Consider the following 22305-nt stretch of genomic DNA (forward strand, 5'->3'; position numbering starts at 1 on the left):
TGAGGTTGTGGGTTCGACCCCTGGCCTTGCACAGTGGGTTAAGGATCCAGCGTTGCCGTAAGCTGTGGTGTAGGTTGTAGACATGGCTCAGATCCCACATTGCTGTGGCTGTGGCACAGGCTGGTGGCTGCAGCTCCGATTAGACCCCTAGCCTGGGAACCACCATGTGCCGCAGGAGCGGCCCAAGAAAATGGCAAAAAGACGAAAAAAAAAAAAAAAAAAAAGAATTTTAAATTTGGTAAAACGAACTCCTCCTTGTTCAGTTCTTAATGGAATCATCTGGGATTAAAAGGCTCTCCTGTTGGGTCCAGATACAGTTTCATTAAAGGTATTCTAATGACCAATATTCATTACAACAAGACTCATTTAGTGACAGGTGACCAATCTTATCAGCCGATTTGGACTACACATGGCCCAAGACATGCCTTAACCTACCAGCCAGGTGATCAGACCTAACATTTACTGAGTGCTCACCATGTGCCATCTCCATGAAGTAGTTATCATTATCCTGAGATTACAGACACAGAAACTGAGACATAACGGGGTTAAGTTATTGGCCTAAAGTCAACCAGGAAGTGGCAGAGCTGGGGTTTGAACCCAGGCAGCTGGGCTATGATATCCACATTCTTAACGACTAAGCTATGTTAGGAAGAGGCAAGGTCACATATAAACAAATGCAGTGATTTAAAAAACTTTTTATTAATGTATAGGTGATTTTCAATGTTGTGCCAAGTTTCTGCTGTACAGCAAAGTAACCCAGTCATACATATACATATATATATATATACATGTGTGTGTGTGTGTCTGTGTGTGTGTGTGTGTATACATATATTCCTTTCCTTATACTATCTTCCTTCATGGTCTGTCCCAAGAGATTAGATACATTTTCCCTGTGTACAAATACAGTGATTTTTAAGTCAAGAGATATTACCAGTCTTGGACTGAGAGATGCTTCTACATAAATAGGGGCTTAAAACAATCAGTGTGTACCTTTATTTTCTGACAGGCATATTTTATTTTAATTTTATAATGATTTTTATTTTTTCCATTGTAGTTGGTTTCAGTGTTCTGTCAATTTCTACAGTACCGCAAAGTGACCCAGTCACACACACATACACACACATTCTTTTTCTCACATTATCCTCCATCATGCTCCATCATAAGTGACTAGATATAGTTCCCAGTGCTATACAGCAAGCTCTCATTGCTTATCCATTCCAAAGGCAATAGTTTGCATCTATTAACCCCAGATTCCCCATCCATCCCACTCCCTCCCCCTCCCCCTCGACAACCACAAGTCTGTTCTCCAAGTCCATGAGTTTCTTTTCTGTGGGAAGGTTCATTTGTGCCGTATATTAGATTCCAGATATAACTGATATCGGATGGTATTTGACAGACACATTTTAAAAACCAACTTTTGATTTATGTTTTCTTTTTTGGTTTCACAGATACTATCAGACTCCTTTTAAAATGTATTTAAGCATGTTGCTTGGTAATATGAGGCATTAAACTGCTTCTCTGGGAGCTCCCATTGTGGTTCAGCAGTAACAAACCCAACTAGGATCCATGAGGATGCAGGTTCGATCCCTGGCCCCATTTAGTAGGTTAAGGATCCAGCATTGCTATTAGCTGTGGTATAGGTCACAGACGCTGCTCCGATCCTGAGTTGCTGTGGCTGTGGTGTTGGTCAGCAGCTGCGGCTCCAGTTTGACCCCTAGCCTGGGAACTTCCATATGCCACGGGTACAGTCCTAAAAAAAAAAAAAAAAAAAAAAAATGCTTCTGTGCACAAGATTATTTTAGGGAAACGTTATATTTAACTTCAGAAGTCAGTTCCTTCTAACTGGAATCTAATCTAATTGAGTTGAATACTATAGGCTACACTTTTCTCTTTATCACAATATTTCCCCATGAAATTGCTGAGTCCACCCATGCTGTTTAAGTGTTTAAACAGCTCTGCTCTTCACCCTTAGGGAGGATTTTTCAGTGTAAGTTGCATGTGAATTCTAATTACCATAAGAAAGGGTTCCTGGCTGACCAGAGCTGCGAGGATCAGTGCTGGGCACTCTGGAATTATTTAGGTGGAAATCCTAGGACATTTCCAACTTTCTGCTTTGCCCTTAAGGAAAGCCCGGCCACTAAGAACTGTCTCAGGGGCTGGACACACACTTACCATCGCTGCAACTCTCCTCATCACTTCCGTCCTTACAGTCTTCATCTCCGTCGCACCAGAAAGTGCTGGGGACACACTGTCCATTTCTGCATTCCACCAGACCCTGGCTGTGACACGCTAGGAAAGGCCAAAATAAGACACACTTTGGTTATCTGTACTTCTCTCCATCTGCAGATCATATCAGATTCCCGTTTTTCTGGCATCACCAAGAAACATTCTAGATATCTGAATGTTCTGCATAAAGGAACAAATGTATCCTTAATTTTTTTTTTGCTTTTTAGGCCCACACCTGCATCATATGGAGGTTCCTAGGCTAGGGGTCAATTCGGAGCTGTAGCTGCAGATCTACACCACAGCCATGGAAATGCTAGATCCAAGCCATGTCTGCAATCTACACCACAGCTCATGGCCAACGCCAGATCCTTAACCCACTGAGCAAGGCCAGGGATTGAACTCGCAACCTCATGGTTCCTAGTCGGATTCGTTAACCACTGAGCCACAAGGGGAACTCCGCTTTTTCTACTTTTGTTGATAGCAAAAGATGGAATAAGCAGTTTAATTAGTTTGAATGTGCATAAAATGCATCGTATGAACTTTTTCAAGGCAATACTACTCTCTTTAACACCTCACTGCTTCCATCCATCATTTTATGATTCCCTACTGAGTATACAGTAGTTTTTAGGGGGAAAAAAAGTGACCAGCCATACTTGACTTCATTAGCTACCCGAAGACTGTTTAATCATCCAGAAACACAACAGGCTCTAAAATTGTAATAGTTTCTCACACGATGTAACTATATCAAACCAAACGCTCACTTCTTTCTGCCAGTTCTCTCCATGTTCACCAACACATGGTGCCTGGCAGCAGGTCTGGAAGCTCCTGCAGGGAAACTTAACTGCTCATGCACTGTCTGCAGAGGGGATGTCCCCCTGTCTCTGGGAACAATATCCCCTTTGACAGTCACGGATGCGGAAAGGAGCTTTGTGAACAAGGAGAGAGAACACAGCCACCTGCTTGCCAGAGCAGCCACATTAGGCTCGGAGTTTGGGGGAGAGAGATGCAGACGTCAGCAACACTACGTTGTCCCTGTCATCACATCACTCAATTATGATCTTTATAAGCTAGGACCAAAGTATAAGAATCCATTTAGAGGGTGAACCTTGCGTATCTGGCTAAACAGGCAGAAGAGGGAAAATAAGCAAGATGAAAATCCGCAGGGCACTCACAGCAATTGACCTCGTCGGACTTATCCACACAGTCATGGTCACCGTCACACACCCACTCTACGGCGATGCAGCGCCCGTCTCCACAGCGATGCTCTTCTGTGGGATTGCAATCTGGACGAAACAAAAACTCAGAAGGATTGGGGAGGTCCCGTCATGGCTCAGCAGAAATGAATCTGAGTAGCATCCAAGAGGATGCAGGTTCGATCCCTGGCCTCACTCAGTGGGTTAAGGATCCGACATTGCCATGAGCTGTGGTGCAGGTCACAGATGCAGCTTGGATCTGGCGTTGCTGTGGTTGTGGTGCTGGCCAGTGGCTATAGCTTCAGTTTAACCCCTAGCCTGGGAATCTCCATATGCCACAGGTTCAGCCCTAAAAAATACAAAACCGGCACAAGAAATACTTAGAACAGTGGCACATGGTTCTAGTGGAAGAGAGTTTGTTCCAATTATTCCAATACCTTCAATATTGGAGATTTCTATGATGGATCTGGCACAATGAAAAAGGTACCTCTCCACAACCACGAACACTGTGGGGTAAGATCTGCCTATTTTCCAGATGAAATAACCGTCCAGATTTTTTAAGATGCAGAGTCTGTTTTTTGTTTTGTTTAGTCATCGTTTTCTATCCTTCAGAAAATTCTGGAATTTGGTTTAAATAAACAGAAGTGTGACTTGGGTTTCACAATGTAGATAGCTGATCTGATGACCTGTGACAACTCCATCATGCTTCTAAGAATTGTAACTTACTTCTCTATGGTAAATTGGGAAGGCAACTGTCTCCTCCTGTTGTCTTTCCTGATGCTAAGTTTAGGCCTTCTACGGAATTGTTTTAATACATAACTGCCTAATATATAAGAACTGCCAGGTAAGAAATGCTTTTTTTTTTTTTTTTCCCTGCTTTTTAGGGCCACTCCCATGGCATGTGGAGGTTCCCAGGCTAGGGATCAAATTGGAGCTACAAATTCCGGCCTAAACCACAGCCACAGCCATGATAGATCCAAGCTGCATCTGCGACCTATACCACAGCTCATGGCAACACTGGCTCCTTAACCCACTGAGCAAGGCCAGGGATCAAACACGAATCCTCATGGATACTAGTTGGGGTCGTTATCACTGAGCCACAATGGCAACTCCCCAAAATATTTCTTACGATTCTTTTAATCCTGAATTTTCCTCCATCCCAAACTATATATTCCTGGGAAAAAGGAAAACTAAGTGATGTTTCTTCTCACAGCGGGCAGAACCTGTAGGATCCTTTGCCATGAGACATGAAATAAGCTTCGTACAAACAGCCCTCTAAAAGGTGTGTGTGGATACATGAGCAACAGATTAAATAATGTGAAACTATCATAGGTTTATGTAAATGGTGCCAACTGCCTCAACAGACTTGTAGTAGAGGGGCCATGGGTCTTGAAGGATATATGGGAGCAATTAAGTGAAGAAGATGGAAGATGTGGCCCAAAGGAATAAAGACACAATAGGTGGGATGCTTGGGCAGGAACCAGAGGCGCCACCACATGATCAGCTTGCTAAAGATGGGCAGCTGGGATAAAGACTGGTCTAAGAGAACGTTATGATGATCACCATTAGATGGGGACAAAGTCACCCTAAGAGTATAAGCTTCATGATATCCTACTACCTCCAGAGGAATGATGTCCACGTGTAAGACCATTGTCTTTCACACACTAACTACATGCTGGTCCTCTCCACGGACCTATTTAACCACCAAGCTACGCTCAAGCCCCATCCCACCATCCTTCCTCTCTTATTTCCAGTTATCCCATTGATAAAAGGGGATTTACATTCGATAAGCTCTAACACTTCTGACTATAAATCCTAGGATGTACATAATTGTAATCCCTTCTCATTCTTTGTGTCCCAGAAGATAATCTATGTCTATCTAGTAACCCATGGGGTGGTTTGTACATAAGTACAGATTCCAGTATTCTTATGGATGCAGCAGTGGGCAGCTAGACAGGTATTTCTAGAAACTACTGAATCTCCCAGCATGGGGGCCATGCTGACACTCCAAGGCATTCCTCTGATCATACTCCTGATCTTTCCCCAACACTGCTTTTGTGATTCTCTCAGGCTGAAAAGCATTTCACAGCATGTGCCCAGTGTCCAGCCTCATCTCACCTTGCCCTTCAGTTCACAGTTACATATTCTTATTTCACTCTATATAGTATCTACAAAGTCTAAAGCTAATCACGAAATCAAAAAGGTAAATAAAGCAAGAATTTTGCTGGTTTTAATTCATGATAGGGCATTCAGAATTGACCACAGTTCTTTAAAAGGTAGGTTCATTTTTTTTCCTTTTCTTATTCTTCATGAAAGACATAGACATGGCTGATAAACCCATGAAAAGGTGCTCAGTATAATTAACCATTAAGGAAAAGTGGTTCAGTTATATACGTATAACTGAATATAGTTCCCTGTGCTAAAATGAATATAGTTCCCATTTTTTTTTAGATTTTTAGACCCGCACCTGCGGCATATGGAAGTTCCCAGGTGAAAGGTCAAATCAGAGCTGCAGCTGCTGGCCACAGACACAACCAAAGCAACTCAGAATCTGAGTCTCATCTGCGACCTACACAGCAGCTCTCAGCAATGCCAGATCCTTAATCCACTGAGCAAGGCCAGGGATCGAACCCTCATCCTCAAGGATACTAGACGGGCTTGTTTCTGCTGAGCCACACGGGACCTCTTACACTCTTTATTAATTGAGATATAATTGACATAAAATGTTGTGTAAGTTTATGCTAAGTGAGATAAGTCAGAAGGGAAAGATAAATACTGTGTGATATCACTTACAGGTAGAATCTGAAAAAGCTGAATTTGTAAAAACAGAGAGTAGACTGTCAGCAGGAGCTGAGGGGGTGTGGGGTGAGGAATTGGGAAGATGTTATTCACAGGTACAAATGTGCAACTACTAGGTAGGTTCATTCTTTAAAGGATAAGATCAGTTTTTGTACATAGAACACATGCGCCCTCTTAACCCTAGATGTCACCACTGCAGAAGTCACCCCTGTAGTGTGTGGCAATCAAATAAAGGAAGGTCTTTGGTTATGCATAATAAGGGGATCAGGAACAGACAATAGATCTGTCTGCAAAGTTTTGCTCAAGGGCTCAAAATCTAAACATGAGCCACTGGCTCCAACCAGAGAAGAAACAGAATACTTTTAAAGAAAGAAAAAAATATGAACTCCCATTTCTACTCCATTTCTCCAGCATTTCCTTAGTATGACTTTACATAAGAAATATGACATTGGGAGTTCCCATCGTGGCGCAGTGGTTAACGAATCCGACTGGGAACCATAAGGTTGCGGGTTTGACAATCTGGCATTGCCGTGAGCTGTGGTGTAGGTCGCAGATGTGGCTTGGATCCTGCGTTGCTGTGGCTCTAGTGTAGGCCAGTGGCTACAGCTCCAATTAGACCCCTAGCCTGGGAACCTCCCATATGCCGTGGGAGCAGCCCAAGAAATGGGAAAAAGACAAAAAAAAAAAAAAAAGAAAGAAAGAAATATGACATTTATACAGAAGACATGACTGAGACTAGCAATTATAAAAACCTCCCCTTTCTGAAAACTCAGAAACCAACAGTTTTGTAATTTAACTCACTAATCACATTAGCAAACAATGAGCTACAAGTTCTTAGTGATACAGGGCTGTAATTTTAAATGAAAACCTTTAGGGAAATAAGGCTACTTACCACAGTTTTGCTCGTCACTCAGATCCCCACAGTCATCATATCCATCACATACAAGGCTGTAATTAAGGCACTTGCCCGTGTGACAGTGAAACAGATTCTCACTGCAATCTGAAAATAAGAAAAGCCGCTGATGGGTCATCAGAGTGAAACAGGACGTTACGGTAGTCATTTATATAACAAGAGCATATCATGGGAGGGCAATCATGATGGTAACCTGGTCCATATCTATTCTACGGGTGAAGCGACTATGGTACATTGGGGTCCACTGACTTGTTCAAAGTCACATAACAAGTTACTGCAGAGCCAGGACTAGCTTTCATCACTGCCTGAAAGTATTTATCCAAGTTGCACTTGATGTCACCTGAAAGCGCCTTTCTAGTCAATTACGAGAAAAGATAGTCTCCATTCACCATAGCTCCTGCTGAAGTACAAGTTCATACAGAATGAATACTTAATAGAAGGTGAGTTGTTATTTCTTTAAATTATCTCCTTCAGGATGAAAGTCTGGTTTCGTCAATGGTAAGCATAAACATAATGGAGAGAAAAGTCATTTAGATTACAAAGTAGTTACTTCCACACAACTTTATCACTTACATCAATTGAATATTTCATAACATGACCCTTAAATACACAGTGCTGTCCTAGATTATGGTGAAAAGACAAGACAAAGTGATAAGGGAATTCCCGCTCTGACAGACTGGGCTAAGAATCCAACAGCAGTGGCTCGGGTTGCTGCAAAGGTGCAGATTCGACTGCCCAGCCTGGTGCTGGCTTAAAAGGGACCAGCATTGCCACAGCTGCAGTGCAGGTTGCAGCTGCGGCTTGGAGTCAATCCCTGGCCTAGGAACTTCCATATGCCTTGGGTAAGGCCATAACATTAAAAAACAAAGAATGAGTGATATGTAAACTCAGAAAGCTTATAATTTAATGTTGGGATAAACATCTTGCAAGGAAATTTTAATAAGAGATGGGTCTTATACTTGGGTAAACCAGAACTCCTGGTCTAGTTCTGTCATCTTCTAGCTGTGCGAATTTGAGTCAGTTAAAATGTATGAATCTGGGAGTTCCTGTCATGGCTCAGTGGTTAGCGAATCCGACTAGGAACCATGAGGTTGAGGGTTCGATTCCTGGCCTTGCTCAGTGGGTTAAGGATCCGGTGTCGCCATGAGCTGTGGTGTAGGTTGCAGATGAGGCTCGGATCCCACATTGCTGTGGCTTTGGCGTAGGCCGGCGGCTACAGCTCGGATTAGACCCCTAGCCTGGGAACCTCCATATGCCACGGGAAGCGGCCCAAGAAATGGCAACAAAAGACCAAAAAAAAAAAAGTATGAATCTGTAAACTGATTTGTGAAATGAGGATAAGATCAATTACTTAAGGGGTTGTTTGGGGGAGATAGAAACAATAAAATAATGTAAGATGCCAAGAAAATGCAATAGGAAAAGAGTACTCTTCAACAATTGGTGTTGGGACAACTGGACTTCAAATATGCAAAATTAAACTCTGATCTTTACCTCAAACCATACACAAAAAATATCTCAAAATGGATTATAGACTTCAATGTAAGAGCAAAAAATCTTTGTGACCTTGGGAGGCACAAAATTCTTTTTTTTTTTTTTGTCTTTTTAGGGGCACACTCATGGCATATAGAGGTTCCCAGGGGTCAAATCAGAGCTACAGCTGCCGGCCTACACCACAGCCACAGCAATGCCAGATCCAAGCCATGTCTGCGACCTACGTCATAGCTCACGGCAACCCTGGATCCTTAATGCACTGAGCAAAGCCAGGGATCAAACCTGCGTCCTCATGATTACTAGTCAGATTCATTTCTACTGGGCCATGGCGGGAACTCCAGAATTCTTGGATATAATAACAAAAGCACAAGTCATAAAAGAAAAATATTCATTAAATATTATAAATAGTATTTATTAAAGTTAAAAAATATTTGTGCTTCCAAAGATACTATTAAGAAAAGAAAAAGACAAGTGACCTAACAGAAAAAATACTTTCAAATCATGTGTCTGACAAATGACTTACATCCAGAATATACAAAGAACTCTTTATGCAATAATAAGCAAACAATCCAACTATAGATAAGCAAAATACTTGAATAGAAGATTTTCATGAAAGACACAGAAAAAGCTAAGCACATGAAAAGGTGCTCAATATGATTAATCATTAAGGAAATGCAAATAAAAACCACAATAAGATACTATTCCATATCCCTTAAAATAGCCATAATAGATAAGACAGATAATACCAAGTATTGGCAAGGATTTTGAAAACCTGAAACTCTCATATACAGCTGGTGGGGATGTAAAGTGAGAATGCCACCTTGTAAAGCAGTTTGGCAGACTCTTATAAACTGAACTATAAACTTACCATGTGATTCAGGAAGTCCACTCTTAGAAATCTACCCAAGAGAAGTGAAATATATACCCCACAAAGACTTGTATGTGAATGTTTACAGCAGCATCATTCATAATAGCCAAAGACTAGAAACACTCCAAATGCTCAACAAATGGTAAAAAGATAAGCAAAATGTAGTATATTCATACAATGGGATATTATTCAGCAATTAAAAGTATCAAACTACTGATACATGTGACAGCATAAAGGAACCTCAGAAACATTAAGCTAAATGAAATAAACCAGACACAAAGCCTATATGTTGTGTGACCCATTTATGAAGGTCCTGGAAAAAGCATACTCACAGAGGCAGATGTCAGAACAGCGGTATCTCTGGCTTGAGATGAGGGAACGGGGACTGACTGCAAATAGGCGGGAGCAAAATTTAGGGGGAGAGGAAAAAGTTCTAGAAGTGGATTGTGGTGATAGTTGCATACTTCTCCAAATTTACTAAAAATCAGTGGGTTGATTTTAGAGCCTGTATCATACCTCGATAAAGCTGTAATTTAATTACATGTAATGTTCAAAATACATGTAAAGGGTGCATCGAATAGACACTAGATTTCTTAAATGTATTATCTTTTCCCTTATTTAAAGTGAATGAATTTCAAAAGGACGCTCTTAAGACTAGAGAGGGATTATGAACAATGGGCTGGATTGTAATAGACGGGATGGAATGAAAACTTCGGCATGTTTCACACAGAGGGAATGGCAAGAACAAAGGCAAGAGGTGAGAAATGGAGGCACATGGGAGGACCAGTCTGCTTGGCTGATGAAGACCAAGAATCTAATGATTAATAGTCTCGTCTCCTAAATTCCAGCTCCCTGTCCCTCCTCATGCAGACGTCTGCATCTCATACAGCTGATGCTGGGGACCTCTTTACTCTAAACATCCCAAACTCTCTAACAATTCATAAACAAAAGTCTTGGACATTGATCCGTGAAACTGTTAGCCACATCAAAATACTATCCTTGCTATTTACATGAATCCCAAACTTTGATTTCAAAGAGCCTTCTTCTCAAAGGAAGGTACTTAAATACTTTTAGAATCACATCATTTTGGAAATGGAATGGGCCTTAGAGCATCTGTTCAGTGCCATCATTCAGAGGGTGTATTTGCCCTACTATCTATAAAATAGATAATCAACGAGGACCTACTGTACAGCACAGGGAACTCTATTCAATATTTGATCATCTCTATGGGAAAACAATCTGAAAAAGGATAGATATATGTATATAGATAACTAAATCATGTTGCTATACCCCTGAAACTAACACAACATTGTTAATCAGCTATACTCCAATATAAAATAAAGCTGAAAAAAAGAGGGTGTGTTGTGTATGTACACACACAATGTGCATACACGTAGGCTCACAATTATGCAAAAACAGAACTTTGCAGGTACTTTCTATTTTTCATTTCCCCTGAGCTAAATAACTTTCAAACAAGGACAATCATCATAAGGGAAAATACAAGCATTAAAAGAGGGCTCAATTTTCACCTTGACAGTACTATTCCCTCCCATGCAGCAGAGGGCGCTAACGCCCCACCCTGCACCCCACTGCCAACTAGGATGATTGCACACATGCTGGCAGAGTCAAGGTTATGACTCTGGTTCTCCTGCTCACTGAGCAGGGTTAGGGAATTTGTGCATCAGAGATACACATTTTCTCAGGAAGTTTTAAGAGATCTTATTGACTTTTGTTTTCATCTCTTGTGAGAAGTTTTGAATCAGCATGCTAGAACCAGCAGTCACCAGGGTCCTGACTTTAACAATCAGGGCAGAAGTACTTACATTACCCGAAAGTAGTGACAAGGATGACAGATTTTAAACCATATGAATTCATTTTTTTGTTTGTTTTTTGTTTGTTTTGGTTTTCTTGAAATTTTATTTTTTTTTACATAATAAAATACATATATTTAAACACAATTACATTCACACAGATTATTATATCATGGATCTTAAGAAACACATTAAGTGACTCCCTCTGGAGAAGTGGAATGGAAAATATGCTGAGACAAATAGGAAATTTATTCTATACTTTATCCCATTTTGTATGGCTTTCATCTTTACCATTTAGTATTATCTATTACATTTCAATTTTTCTTTATGAATTCATTTTTTTAAAAAAACAGTACACTTTACTTTTTTGGATGGTCACACTGGGAATCAAATGCTCCTTCCAGAATCTAATTAACCGGTCAGCTCTCCCTGATTATCAGGAAGTCGGCAGGCTGTGTTAACAGCATCTCTTGCCTCAACAAATTTGTCTTTTAAACAAAAAAGAATCTGATTAACCTGAGAACACACCAAAAACCTCCCTTCTGTGAGGCCCAGTCCAGGATCCCCGGTAATTCATACGAAAACACCTCGCTGGAGATATTTTGTAAATTTACACTGTCAACTTATTTCATAAATGGAGATGACGCAAGCATTTTTCCCCCTCAATTTCTCATTATTCACACAGGTGCAGACTCAATTCTCCACTGTTTTGACTTTCTTGGTTAGAAGCCATTTTCGGAGTTTAGACACCAAATTAGCTGCAATTGGAAAACAACTCGTTACCTCCCTAAGGTCTGAGTAATTCATAAACACGCAAAACCTTAACCAGAAGCACTGCACACCCAGAAATACAGAGCAAATAGCAAAGATCACAGTGCCTCCTTTTATTGGAATAAATGTTTATTCGAACTAAAAAGAAATGTTGTCAGCGCAATTTGGGGCCAACAGATCAAAACTTTCACAAGCTGCTGGCCTCGATTTTCTTGCTCAATACAAGCATGACCTTGTGTAACCTAAGGTAGGTGTTTTCCTAGATATAGATCTTTTTTTCTGAATGAGAGCTTGGTAGAAAATATTACCTCTGAAGCTCTTGCATGTTAAAGTTTATTTCAGTGTGGCATTCCACGCTATGAAGTTTTATCCCTCAAAATTATCTTTAAATTAAAGGCAAGAACTAAGGAGCAGAAAGCCTTTTATCAAGAGCTTCATTCAATTTGCTCAGTCTCTATGAGTCTATAAACATAATCATCTTCCCTCCAATGAAGATTCAAGTGCGGGAGTTCCTGTTGTGGCATAGCGGAACGAATCCAAGCAGTACCCATGAGGATTCAATCCCTGGCCTCGCTCTGTGGGTCAGGGATGCAGAGTTGCCATGAGCTCTGGTATAGGTCACAGACGTGGTTCAGATCCCTGGTTGCTGTGGCTGTGGTTAGGCCGACAGCTACAGGTCCTATTCGACCCCTAGCCTGGGAACTTCTATATGCCTTAGGTGTGGTCCTAAAAACAAAAAAAGAAAAAAAAAAAAAAAAGATTCACGATACAAGCGCAGATGCTCAATTTCCTCCCAGAATCATCTTCATTTTGAGACGACCAAAGAGAACCCATCTTGTTACAACTCCCAGGCTTCGTACCCCTTGGGTTCTTTCAGCTATTGACTTCTAGCTCCAAGGAAGGATTTCTCAACTGCAGAACCCCTGACATTTGGGGCTGGGTGACTCTTTGTTGTGGGGTTGTCCTGTACGCTGTAGGATGTTGAGCAACATCCAGGCCTCTGCCCCCAAAATGCCAGAAGCATTCTCTCCAACCCCTGCAGTTGTGACAATCAAATAAATCTCTATAATGTCCCTTCTGGGGCAACATTACCCCCTGGTGAGAGCTATTGTTCTGCACTATCCAAGCGTCCCATTGTTCCAAGGCCAGTTTTAAGCCCATCTTTTCCATCAGCTCTCTCCACATCAATCCAGCAACCTGTGCTCTGAAACTCTTCTCTCCTCACAGGATCTGTCTGTTTACACGATCTTCTTTTGTTTTGTGACATCTATGATATTATTCTAAAACACTCTATTTAATGATCTCTATGTTTATGTGTCATTTCCCAATCAGACCGAAAGTCTCATGAAGCTAGAAACCACATCTCAACTGTCTCTATATCTACTAGGTATCTCAAACACACTTCACACATAGCAGGAATTCAAGACAGTTCAATGAGTTGATGGATTCCATATAATCAGATTGCCACTAAACACAAGTGAATTTTTCAGACACCTGAAGCTTCTTCTATTGGTGTTGAATGGAGTATTTTAATTTTTATCGCTTTGGTGGAAGTCTTTCCTAGAATTTACTGGCACCTCTTAGTAAAGAAAACACATTAAGTACACTTGCTTTTGATGACCCAGAAACATGATTTGGAACGTCAATTTTTACTTTGTTCTGTTTGGATTGTTTCTTTTCTAAAGTAGCTCCATGTGGTACTGCTTTTTTTTTTTTTTTTTTTTTTACTGCCACACCTATGGCATACAGAAGTTCCCTGGCTAGGGGTCAAATCAAAGCTGCAGCTGCCAGCCTTTGCCACAGCCACAGCAGCACTGGATCCTTAACCCACTGAGCAAGGCCAGGGATTGAACCCACATCCTCATGGACACTACATCAGATTCTTAACCTGCTGAGCCACAATGGGAACTCTCATGTGGTACTGCTTTTAAAACCATTGTGCATATTGTAGTGTTTCTGTCTTCTCCACGGTGCATCATCGGACCTTGGTTGGGAGGAGAGTGGGGGTGTTGGGAGGAGAGAAGGCAAGGAGAACAAGATAACAACCACACACACACACACACACACACACACACGCACACACACACACACACATACACACTCACACATGCACACACACATACACACTCACACACGCACACACGCGCACACACACACACAAAGATAACAACCACAATCACAGGCATAAATCCTGATGTCCTTTGGGAGCTACTGCATGCCAGCCACTGGTCTCCGTGCCTGACATCCACTGATGTGTTATTCTGCACAGAAATTCTAGAGAGAGTTACAATTATTTATTGTTTCCATTTTATTGATGAGGACACCAAGGCCCAGAAAGATGGAGTAACTTGCCAAGTTCACAGAGGCAGGAAATGATATGGAGGAAATAGGAACTCAGGCAGCCCAATTCAAGACCTTATAATTACTGTACTGTGTGGTAACTAGTATAATTAGTTATACTAATTAGTATAATTCGTCAACTCTGTATAATTAGTTCACCGCAGTCATCAAAAAGAAACCTACCAATTTTACCCCAAATCCAGAGCAAATGATTTCCAAAAGTATTTCATAGCGGTTTACAGGGCATAAGGTGTGTGGACTTTGCGGCATCTATTTTCCCTGCTGAATCAGACACTGTTTGAAAGCTGGTTATAGAAGCAAAAGATTTCAGCATGTTAGCAAGAAAAGACACCAGACAGCCTCTGGCTGCATACTAGAATCACTGGAGGTCCTGTCAAGGTACTGCTGCCAGGGCGCCCCCTACAGACAAACGGAAGTAGAATCCCTGCAGGTGTGTCCTACCAGAGATGCTACTGTGCTGCCAGCCTTGATGACAAGGAAAACTAGGGGTGCCTCAAGCCACAGGGATAGAAATTTTTTAAAAAAGAACACACTTTTCCTAATGGGAGTTCCCGTCGTGGCGCAGTGGTTAACGAATCGGACTAGGAACCATGAGGTTGCGGGTTCGATCCCTGGCCTTGCTCAGTCGTTAAGGATCCAGGATCCAGCATTGCCATGAGCTGTGGTGTAGGTTGCAGACGTGGCTCAGATCCTGCATTGCTGTGGCTCTGGCATAGGCCAGTGGCTACATCTCCCATTTGACCCCTAGCCTGGGAACCTCCATATGTCGCAGGAGCGGCCCTAGAAAAGGCAGAAAGACAATAATAATAATAATAATAATCATAAATAAATAAAATAAAAAGAACACACTTTTCTTAATTTTCAAAAATCTTCTCGCTACACCACTAGAATTATTTCCGGTGGGCTGCAAATCTGTCTATTTTCCTATTACTTAGGAAGAGATTGATAAACACAACAAAATGAGTTGGGAGGGAGAGCGTGGGGAGTCTGTGAGCAGCCCAGATACCTGGAAAGCCTCCTTGATAGAAAACTACCTCCTCCTTCAGTATAATAGAGCATCCAAGATAAACAGCTTCCTATCATTTGAATGATTGGAGTCTAATCATTCACCAAATTTGAACTTTGATGGATGTGGGCAAGTCAAAGGCAGCAGAGTTTGATTTGAACCCATTCAAGACTGGACTCAAATCTAGCACTTTGAACCACTGGCACAATCATTTCATCACTCTGAGCCTCAGATCTGCATCAAAAGGAATAATGAGGAGTTCCTGCTGTGGCACAGTGGGTTAAGAATCTGACTGCAGCAGCTGCTGCGCAGGTCGCAGCTATGGCTTGCATTCAATCCCTAGCCCAGGAATTTCCATATGCCATAGGTGCAACCTTAAAAAATAATAATAACAAAAAATAAAAATTTTTAATAAAAGGAATAATGCTTCCTTTGCTGAAAATTAAACCCAAATCATGTAGCTAAATGCTTCTAACACAGCTGATCAGGGAACTTAACAAATCACCAATTCCTTCCCTTCCTTCCTGGAACCCGGCATATTCCTGTGCTCCCACCGGGAATCCCCAGCAAAACCTCCCTCTCCCCTCAGGAGTACCTATGGGCTGCATTCCTGTTCTGATCTGCATCCACACTCAAGTTCAAACATAACACTCTTCCGTCACTGCAGCGTGGTGACAACAGGAGGGTAGCATCTTCTATAAACACTCATGCTGAAATGCCACAGGCACTGCATGGTAAAGCTCAGAGGTAGATGTCCTTCTAAGGTCAAGAACAATTGAGTGCACAGTTTTCAGTGTCTACCTAAACATATTCATAAGCAAGTATTCTGAAGGGCTGTATTTTCTCAGCAAACCAAGCCAAATGGTTTTTGATGGGTGTTCATGAGGAAGGCCTCATCTTCCTTCATAAACGCTTCCACTCCTAGGACATTGCTAAATACCTTACAGAATAATGATACCTTCTTTGTTTGGTCACCGACTAGGAAAATTAACTCCTGCATATTCAATTTCAACAAATGCAGCAGAAGCTCTTACTGTTTAAGGGCAATGCTCAGTGCAATGGAGGAACATAATGATGAAGCTAGTGTTGACCCATCACTAGAGGTAAGAGGCACATGCAGAATTTGAATATGACATAATATGGGCCACAACCGGGAGATAAACAAGAGATTCCACCATAACTCCCATTATTGTATGAATTTATTCTATTGAAATTATAATCCCTACTATAGGTGCTTTGCACAATATTTTCTCCCAGGTCCAGAGCCATACTCCCTAATATAAATATACATCCTATAAAAATGTTTTTTATGTATAATAGGGTGCCATAGGTTTTTCTGAAAGGAGAATTCCAAATTATAAAAACAAATTTCTTAGTGAAAACATTTCCAAAAAATATGGGTGGCATAAGTGAACTTCCCCAGGATGCTACCTATTATGCAAAACAAGCAAATGCATGAGTGAATAAATATATAATAAACAAATGAAGTCAATAAAGGTGAGGGTACATGTAAACAAATAATTTGGAGGGAATACCAAAGACAAAATTAATGTCTTTTTTTTTTTTTTTTTTTTTTTGTCTTTTGTCTTTTTGTCTTTTGTTGTTGTTGTTGTTGTTGCTATTTTTTGGGCCGCCCCCGCGGCATATGGAGGTTCCCAGGCTAGGGGTTGAATCGGAGCTGTAGCCACCGGCCTACGCCAGAGGCACAGCAACGCAGGATCCGAGCCGCGTCTGCAACCTACACCACAGCTCACGGCAACGCCGGATCGTTAACCCACTGAGCAAGGCCAGGGACTGAACCCGCAACCTCATGGTTCCTAGTTGGGTTCATTAACCACTGCGCCACGACGGGAACTCCTAATGTCTTTTTTTAAAACTGCAGGGGTTATCAGAAATTTTAATACATGAATATGTATTGTAACTGTCTAAGAAGTAGACCTGATAGATAGCATTTCTCAAACTTATTTATTTTTTTCCCAGGCATTTTGCAATATTCAGGTACTATGGAACACCAGTTTGGGAAACACTGACCCCATCTTACAAAAATATACTGCCTTTCAAAACTTATGGCAAATAAGCACCCTAACCCTTTATGTGGAAGAAGCTTTGGTCCATCTGGCAACACACCAGAAGAACTGCTAGTGATGAACAATTGAGATGCGTTCCTATAAAGCCTTGGCAACTTCTACAGGGAGTAAAATACAGCTTTTCTCAAAGTAACTATGGTGGTCATATAACCATTAAAAAATAACCTGAACACAAAAGCATTTGGTCCTATTTTGGATGCAGATCCTACAATGGATTCTTAAGGCTAATTTTTTTCTTTTTCCTTGTTGCATAATTGCAAAACAGTTTGAGATCTGAATAAGTAGTTGACATGGACTGACGGGCTGTGTTCTCCCAAAATGTGTTACGTTGAAGCCCTAACTCCCAGTGTGACTGCATCCGGAGATAAGGCCTGTGAGAAGGTGGTAAAGGTGAAATGAGGTCCTACGGGTGGGCCCCTAACTGAATAGGGTTGATACCCTTGTTAAGAAGAGGAAGAGACACCAGAGCGCCTCTCTGCTCCCCACTTGCCCTCCAAAGAGGTCCTCTGAGCCCACCGAGAGATGGCATCTGCCTACCAACCAGAAACAGAACTCTCACCAGAAACTGAACCCTACTGGACCTTGATCTGGGACTTTTCAGTCTCTAGAAGTGTGAGAAAATACATTTCTGCTGTCTGAGCCACCCAATCCGGGATGTGCCCAAGCAGACGAATGCAATACTGGACAAACCATCATTTTAATCCAAAATGACTAATCAGGGAGTTCCCGTCGTGGCGCAGTGGAAGTGAATCCGACTAGAGATCATGGGGTTGTGGGTTCGATCCCTGGCCTCACTCAGTGGGTTAAGGATCCAGCGTTGCTGTGGCTGTGGTGTAGGCCAGTGGTTACAGCTCCGATTCGACCCCTAGCCTGGGAACCTCCATATGCCGCAGGTGCGGCCCTAAAAAAGACAAAAGACAAAGAAAAAGAAAAAGACTAATCAAGTAAATTGAGGATGTTTAAGGCTGACGCTTCTGATGCATGGGTTTAAAACAGTTAATGCCATCACAATCTCCAGGGTTAGAGGAAGCATAAACAAACAAGAGGCTTTGCATCCGCTGTGCTGTGAATGTTAAGGGTCGTGAGGGTAAAAAAATTTCCTGTTAAAAGTAACCTTTTTTAAAAAGCTGACCTTTAGACTCATAAAGCTTCAAAAATAAAAACAAAAATCCTCACCCAAACAAAATAAACAAAAAGCCTTTTCCCGATCTTAAGATGTCTCGGGCAAAAACACTTCAATTCCTGGTCTGTTCCAACACGGCATCTAGCCGTGGAGCTCCTAATGAAATCAGGCATTTGAAAGGTGTGCAAACACCCGGGGTGGGGGAGGATGAACACATGTGCTCACTTAGGAAAAGCAAAGTAAAATCAAATTGGTCTATCCGAGGGTGGGGGGTTGTCAGGCTTGGATGATGGAATGGCTCTGGTTTCTAGGCCCCTGAATAGAAGAATCCCTGCCCCCACCGCAGACTAACCCCACACAGCCTGTCACCTACTGCAATGGGCCTCGTCACTCCAGTCGTCACAGTCATTGTAGCCGTTACACTGCAGTTTCCTGGGGACGCAGATGCCACTGGCACACAGAAAGCTCTCACCCCCTCCACAGAGCACTGAAAAAAAAGGGCAGAAAGACAATGTCAGAATAAGAAGTCTTTTTGTTTTCCCTCGTACTGTCTTTCATCACATTCTGTGTATGACCGGGTCACTATACTGTACAGCAGAAATTGACACAACTGTAAATCAACTATACTTTCAGCAAAATGAAATTAAAACAAGAAAAGAGGTCTTTGTTTTCACCTTTTAAAATTAGGAGAAATCGTAGTTTGCATCATGACTCAGCAGTCACAAACTTCACTAGGATCCATGAGGACGCATGTTCCTTCCCTGGCCTCGCTCAGTGGGTTAAGGATGTGGCGTTGCTGTGAGCTGTGGTATAGGCTGGCAGCTACAGCTCCGACTGGACCCCTAGCCTGGCAACCTCCATATGCCCTGGGTGTGGCCCCCCCAAATTAATTCATTGATGAAATAAACGAATAAAATTTTAAAAATAAAATAAACAAATTAAGAAAAGAAAGAAAACCTTCCCTTGTTATTTAACAGAGAAGCTTCCCGATTCCCTCAGTTTCACTGTCACCAAGTTTTCTCTGGCCTTGGAGAATATTAATTGTAAAATTAATTACCTGGGAAGAAGACAGAGTGTTTGCCTGAGAAAAGCAAAAGAGAATCCACCAGTGGGCTTGCAGATGAGAGGCCTCCATGCCCAGAGCACAGGACAGCAGCCTCAACAAACTGCACAACTTAATGTGGGGAAATTACCAAATGGGAGTATTTTTCTCAAAATCTGAAAATTATTTCAAAGTGAAGTATTATTTACTGAACAAACATTAAAAGAAAGACAAAACCACTCTCTCTGAAAACGTTACTCAATGTTGTGCAAGCTTACAGCTAAGAATAGTCCATTGGTATGTCCTTGAACAGAGGCATAAAGACCCCAAGCTTTGTATTTGAAATGTGTTTATTACTTGACTTAATAAAAATGCCAGTTTAAAATGTTAGCCTATGGAATGTGAAATAGCATTAGCTAATAATATTTTCATTCTGTTTTGGCCTATGGAATGTGACATAGCATTAGCTAATAATATTTTCATTCTTTTCCTTACCACAGTTGCCTTTTGGTATTCTCTGCTTTAAGTCTTAGGGTGCTCTTTTTCTTCTTAAAATTCAATAAATATTCAATTGTTTCAAAATTACATTAGACAAAAATATAAGAGAAGAAGCTAGAAAGATTTTGTTAAACCATTAATGAAAGTACAGATCATTTCAACAAAATGAGTGTTAAAATACTTCAATATTTGGTAATATACACCAAAAACCTTTTAAATGTGTATAACATTTGACCCAGTAATCTTATTTCTTGGCCTTCATACAAAGGAAGTCAGGAAGTCATTATGAATAAGTGTGAGTTTGTTTTTTGGCCATGTCTGTGGCATGCGGAAGTTCCTGGACCAGGGATCAAACCCTCGCCACATCAGTAACCCAAGCTGTTGCAGTGACAACACTGGATCCTTAACCCTCTGTGCCACAAGAGAACTCTGAGTTTTTATATTTAAAGATATTCATACCACCATGTTTATAACAGGGAAATAACAACTATACAAAATAAACTTTAGTAGCTCCATAACAAGGAATACTATTACAGTCATGTAAAATCATATCATAAAAAACAATGTCCTGGCACAAAGTTCAAAACAACTTTTTTTTCTTTTTTTTTTTTTCTTTTTTGCTTTTTAGGGCCACACCCATGGTGTATGGAGATTCCCAGGCTAGGGGCAGAATCAGAGCTACAGCTGCTGGCCACAGCCACAGCCACAGCCACATGGCATCAGAGCCACATCTGCAAACTATACCACAGTTCACTGCAACACCAGATCCATGATCCACTGAGCAAGGCCTAGGATCGAACCTGAAACCTCATGCTGACTAGTCGGATTCATTTCCACTTCGCCACAATGGGAACTCCCAAGATAATTTAAGTGTAAAAACATCATTTGATTCTAAAAGAACGGAATATAATTTGGCCTAGAAAGAAGTATATCTAAGATTACTATGATATCCCCTGGCATAAGGACTGAAAGTAAATCATTTTCTTCGTTGTATTTTTTTCTGTGTTCTACAAATGTACTTATAATAATCATGCATTACTTTTTTTTTTTTTTTTGGTCTTTCTAGGGCCACACCCACAGCACATGGAGGTTCCCAGGCTAGGGGCTGAATCAGAGCTGTAGCTGCTGGCCTGCGCCAGAGCCACAGCAACATGGGATCTGAGCCATTGTCTGTGACCTACACCACAGCTCACAGCAATACTGGATCCTTAACCCACTGAGTGAGGCCAGGGATCGAATCCACATCCTCATGGATACTAGTCAGACCACTGAGCCACGACAGGAACTCCTTTTTTTCTTTTTTTTAATGTCTTACTTTTTAATCAGAAAAAAAAAAAAAAAAAAGAACTTTTTCCATGAGTTCCCGATTCAGAGTAACAGAAAATAAACACAATCCTTGAAAACTTCTCTCTGGGAGTTCCCATGGTGACTCAGCGAGTTAAGAACCCAACGTAGTGTGGGTGAGGATGCAGGTTCAATCCCTGGCTTCAGTCAGTGGGGTAAGGATCCAGCGTTACTGTGGCTGTGGCATAGGTCACAGATGCAGCTCCGATTTGACCCCTGGCCCAGGGACTTCCATGTGCTACAGGTGTGGCCCTAAAAAGGAAAAGAGAAGAAAAGAAAAAAAGAGAAGAAAAGAAAAGAAAACTTCTCTCTGGCTCTTTCTCTGACTCCCTCCCACAAAAGTTTGTGAGATCAGTCTTGTGGTCACTGGCCCTGGGTCACCCCCTGAACCACATATTCCTTGATGAGATGAACCTTGCTGTCTAACTAAAAGGAACCAGGAAATATGGAACATTTAACTCAGAAACGGAAATACAGAAAAATTGACTAAACATCCCAAGCAGCAAAGCCCATGTCTTTCATAGTTCCCATGTTCCCCAGCAGAGTGGCTGGCTGGCCCTCAGGAAGTTCTTAATTAATGGGAAAGCCACCCCCGTCTCAATGGAACACAAACTATTGCCATAAGGCAAAGGCAAAGATGCAACTGACAGACTGTTTTCCAATGCTATCCGGGAAATCAGAGTTTCAACTTGCTGAACATTAAGTACTAGTCAATTTGGTATGTTTCTTATGATGCTACTTCATGTGTAACCTTCACAGTATCAACTAAGAA

At 41.5% G+C, this 22305-nt stretch overlaps 1 protein-coding gene across 18 annotated transcripts in view; it reads right to left on the minus strand.

The window, feature by feature from the left end:
- The window catches only part of CORIN (corin, serine peptidase), a 297345-nt gene that overhangs the window by 106542 nt on the left and 168498 nt on the right, over window positions 1-22305 (minus strand). For all 18 annotated transcript variants that reach the window (XR_014812391.1, XR_014812392.1, XR_014812389.1 and 15 more), the window contains 4 exons: window positions 19023-19136; window positions 7111-7218; window positions 3399-3509; window positions 2173-2289 (listed from right to left, as the gene is read on the minus strand). Coding sequence is in view for 13 of the 18 variants with exons in the window: in XM_084971974.1 (XP_084828100.1) it covers window positions 2173-2289; window positions 3399-3509; window positions 7111-7218; window positions 19023-19136 (450 nt within the window). In the remaining 5 variants the exon portion in view is untranslated. The remainder of the gene's footprint in view (window positions 1-2172; window positions 2290-3398; window positions 3510-7110; window positions 7219-19022; window positions 19137-22305) is intronic.

This window comes from Sus scrofa, chromosome 8, assembly GCF_054392235.1.
Source record: "Sus scrofa isolate SSC_HxYL_T2T_F1_AM1 chromosome 8, Sscrofa_HxYL_maternal_Yorkshire_Landrace_v2.0, whole genome shotgun sequence".
Classification (NCBI taxonomy): Eukaryota; Metazoa; Chordata; class Mammalia; order Artiodactyla; family Suidae; genus Sus; species Sus scrofa.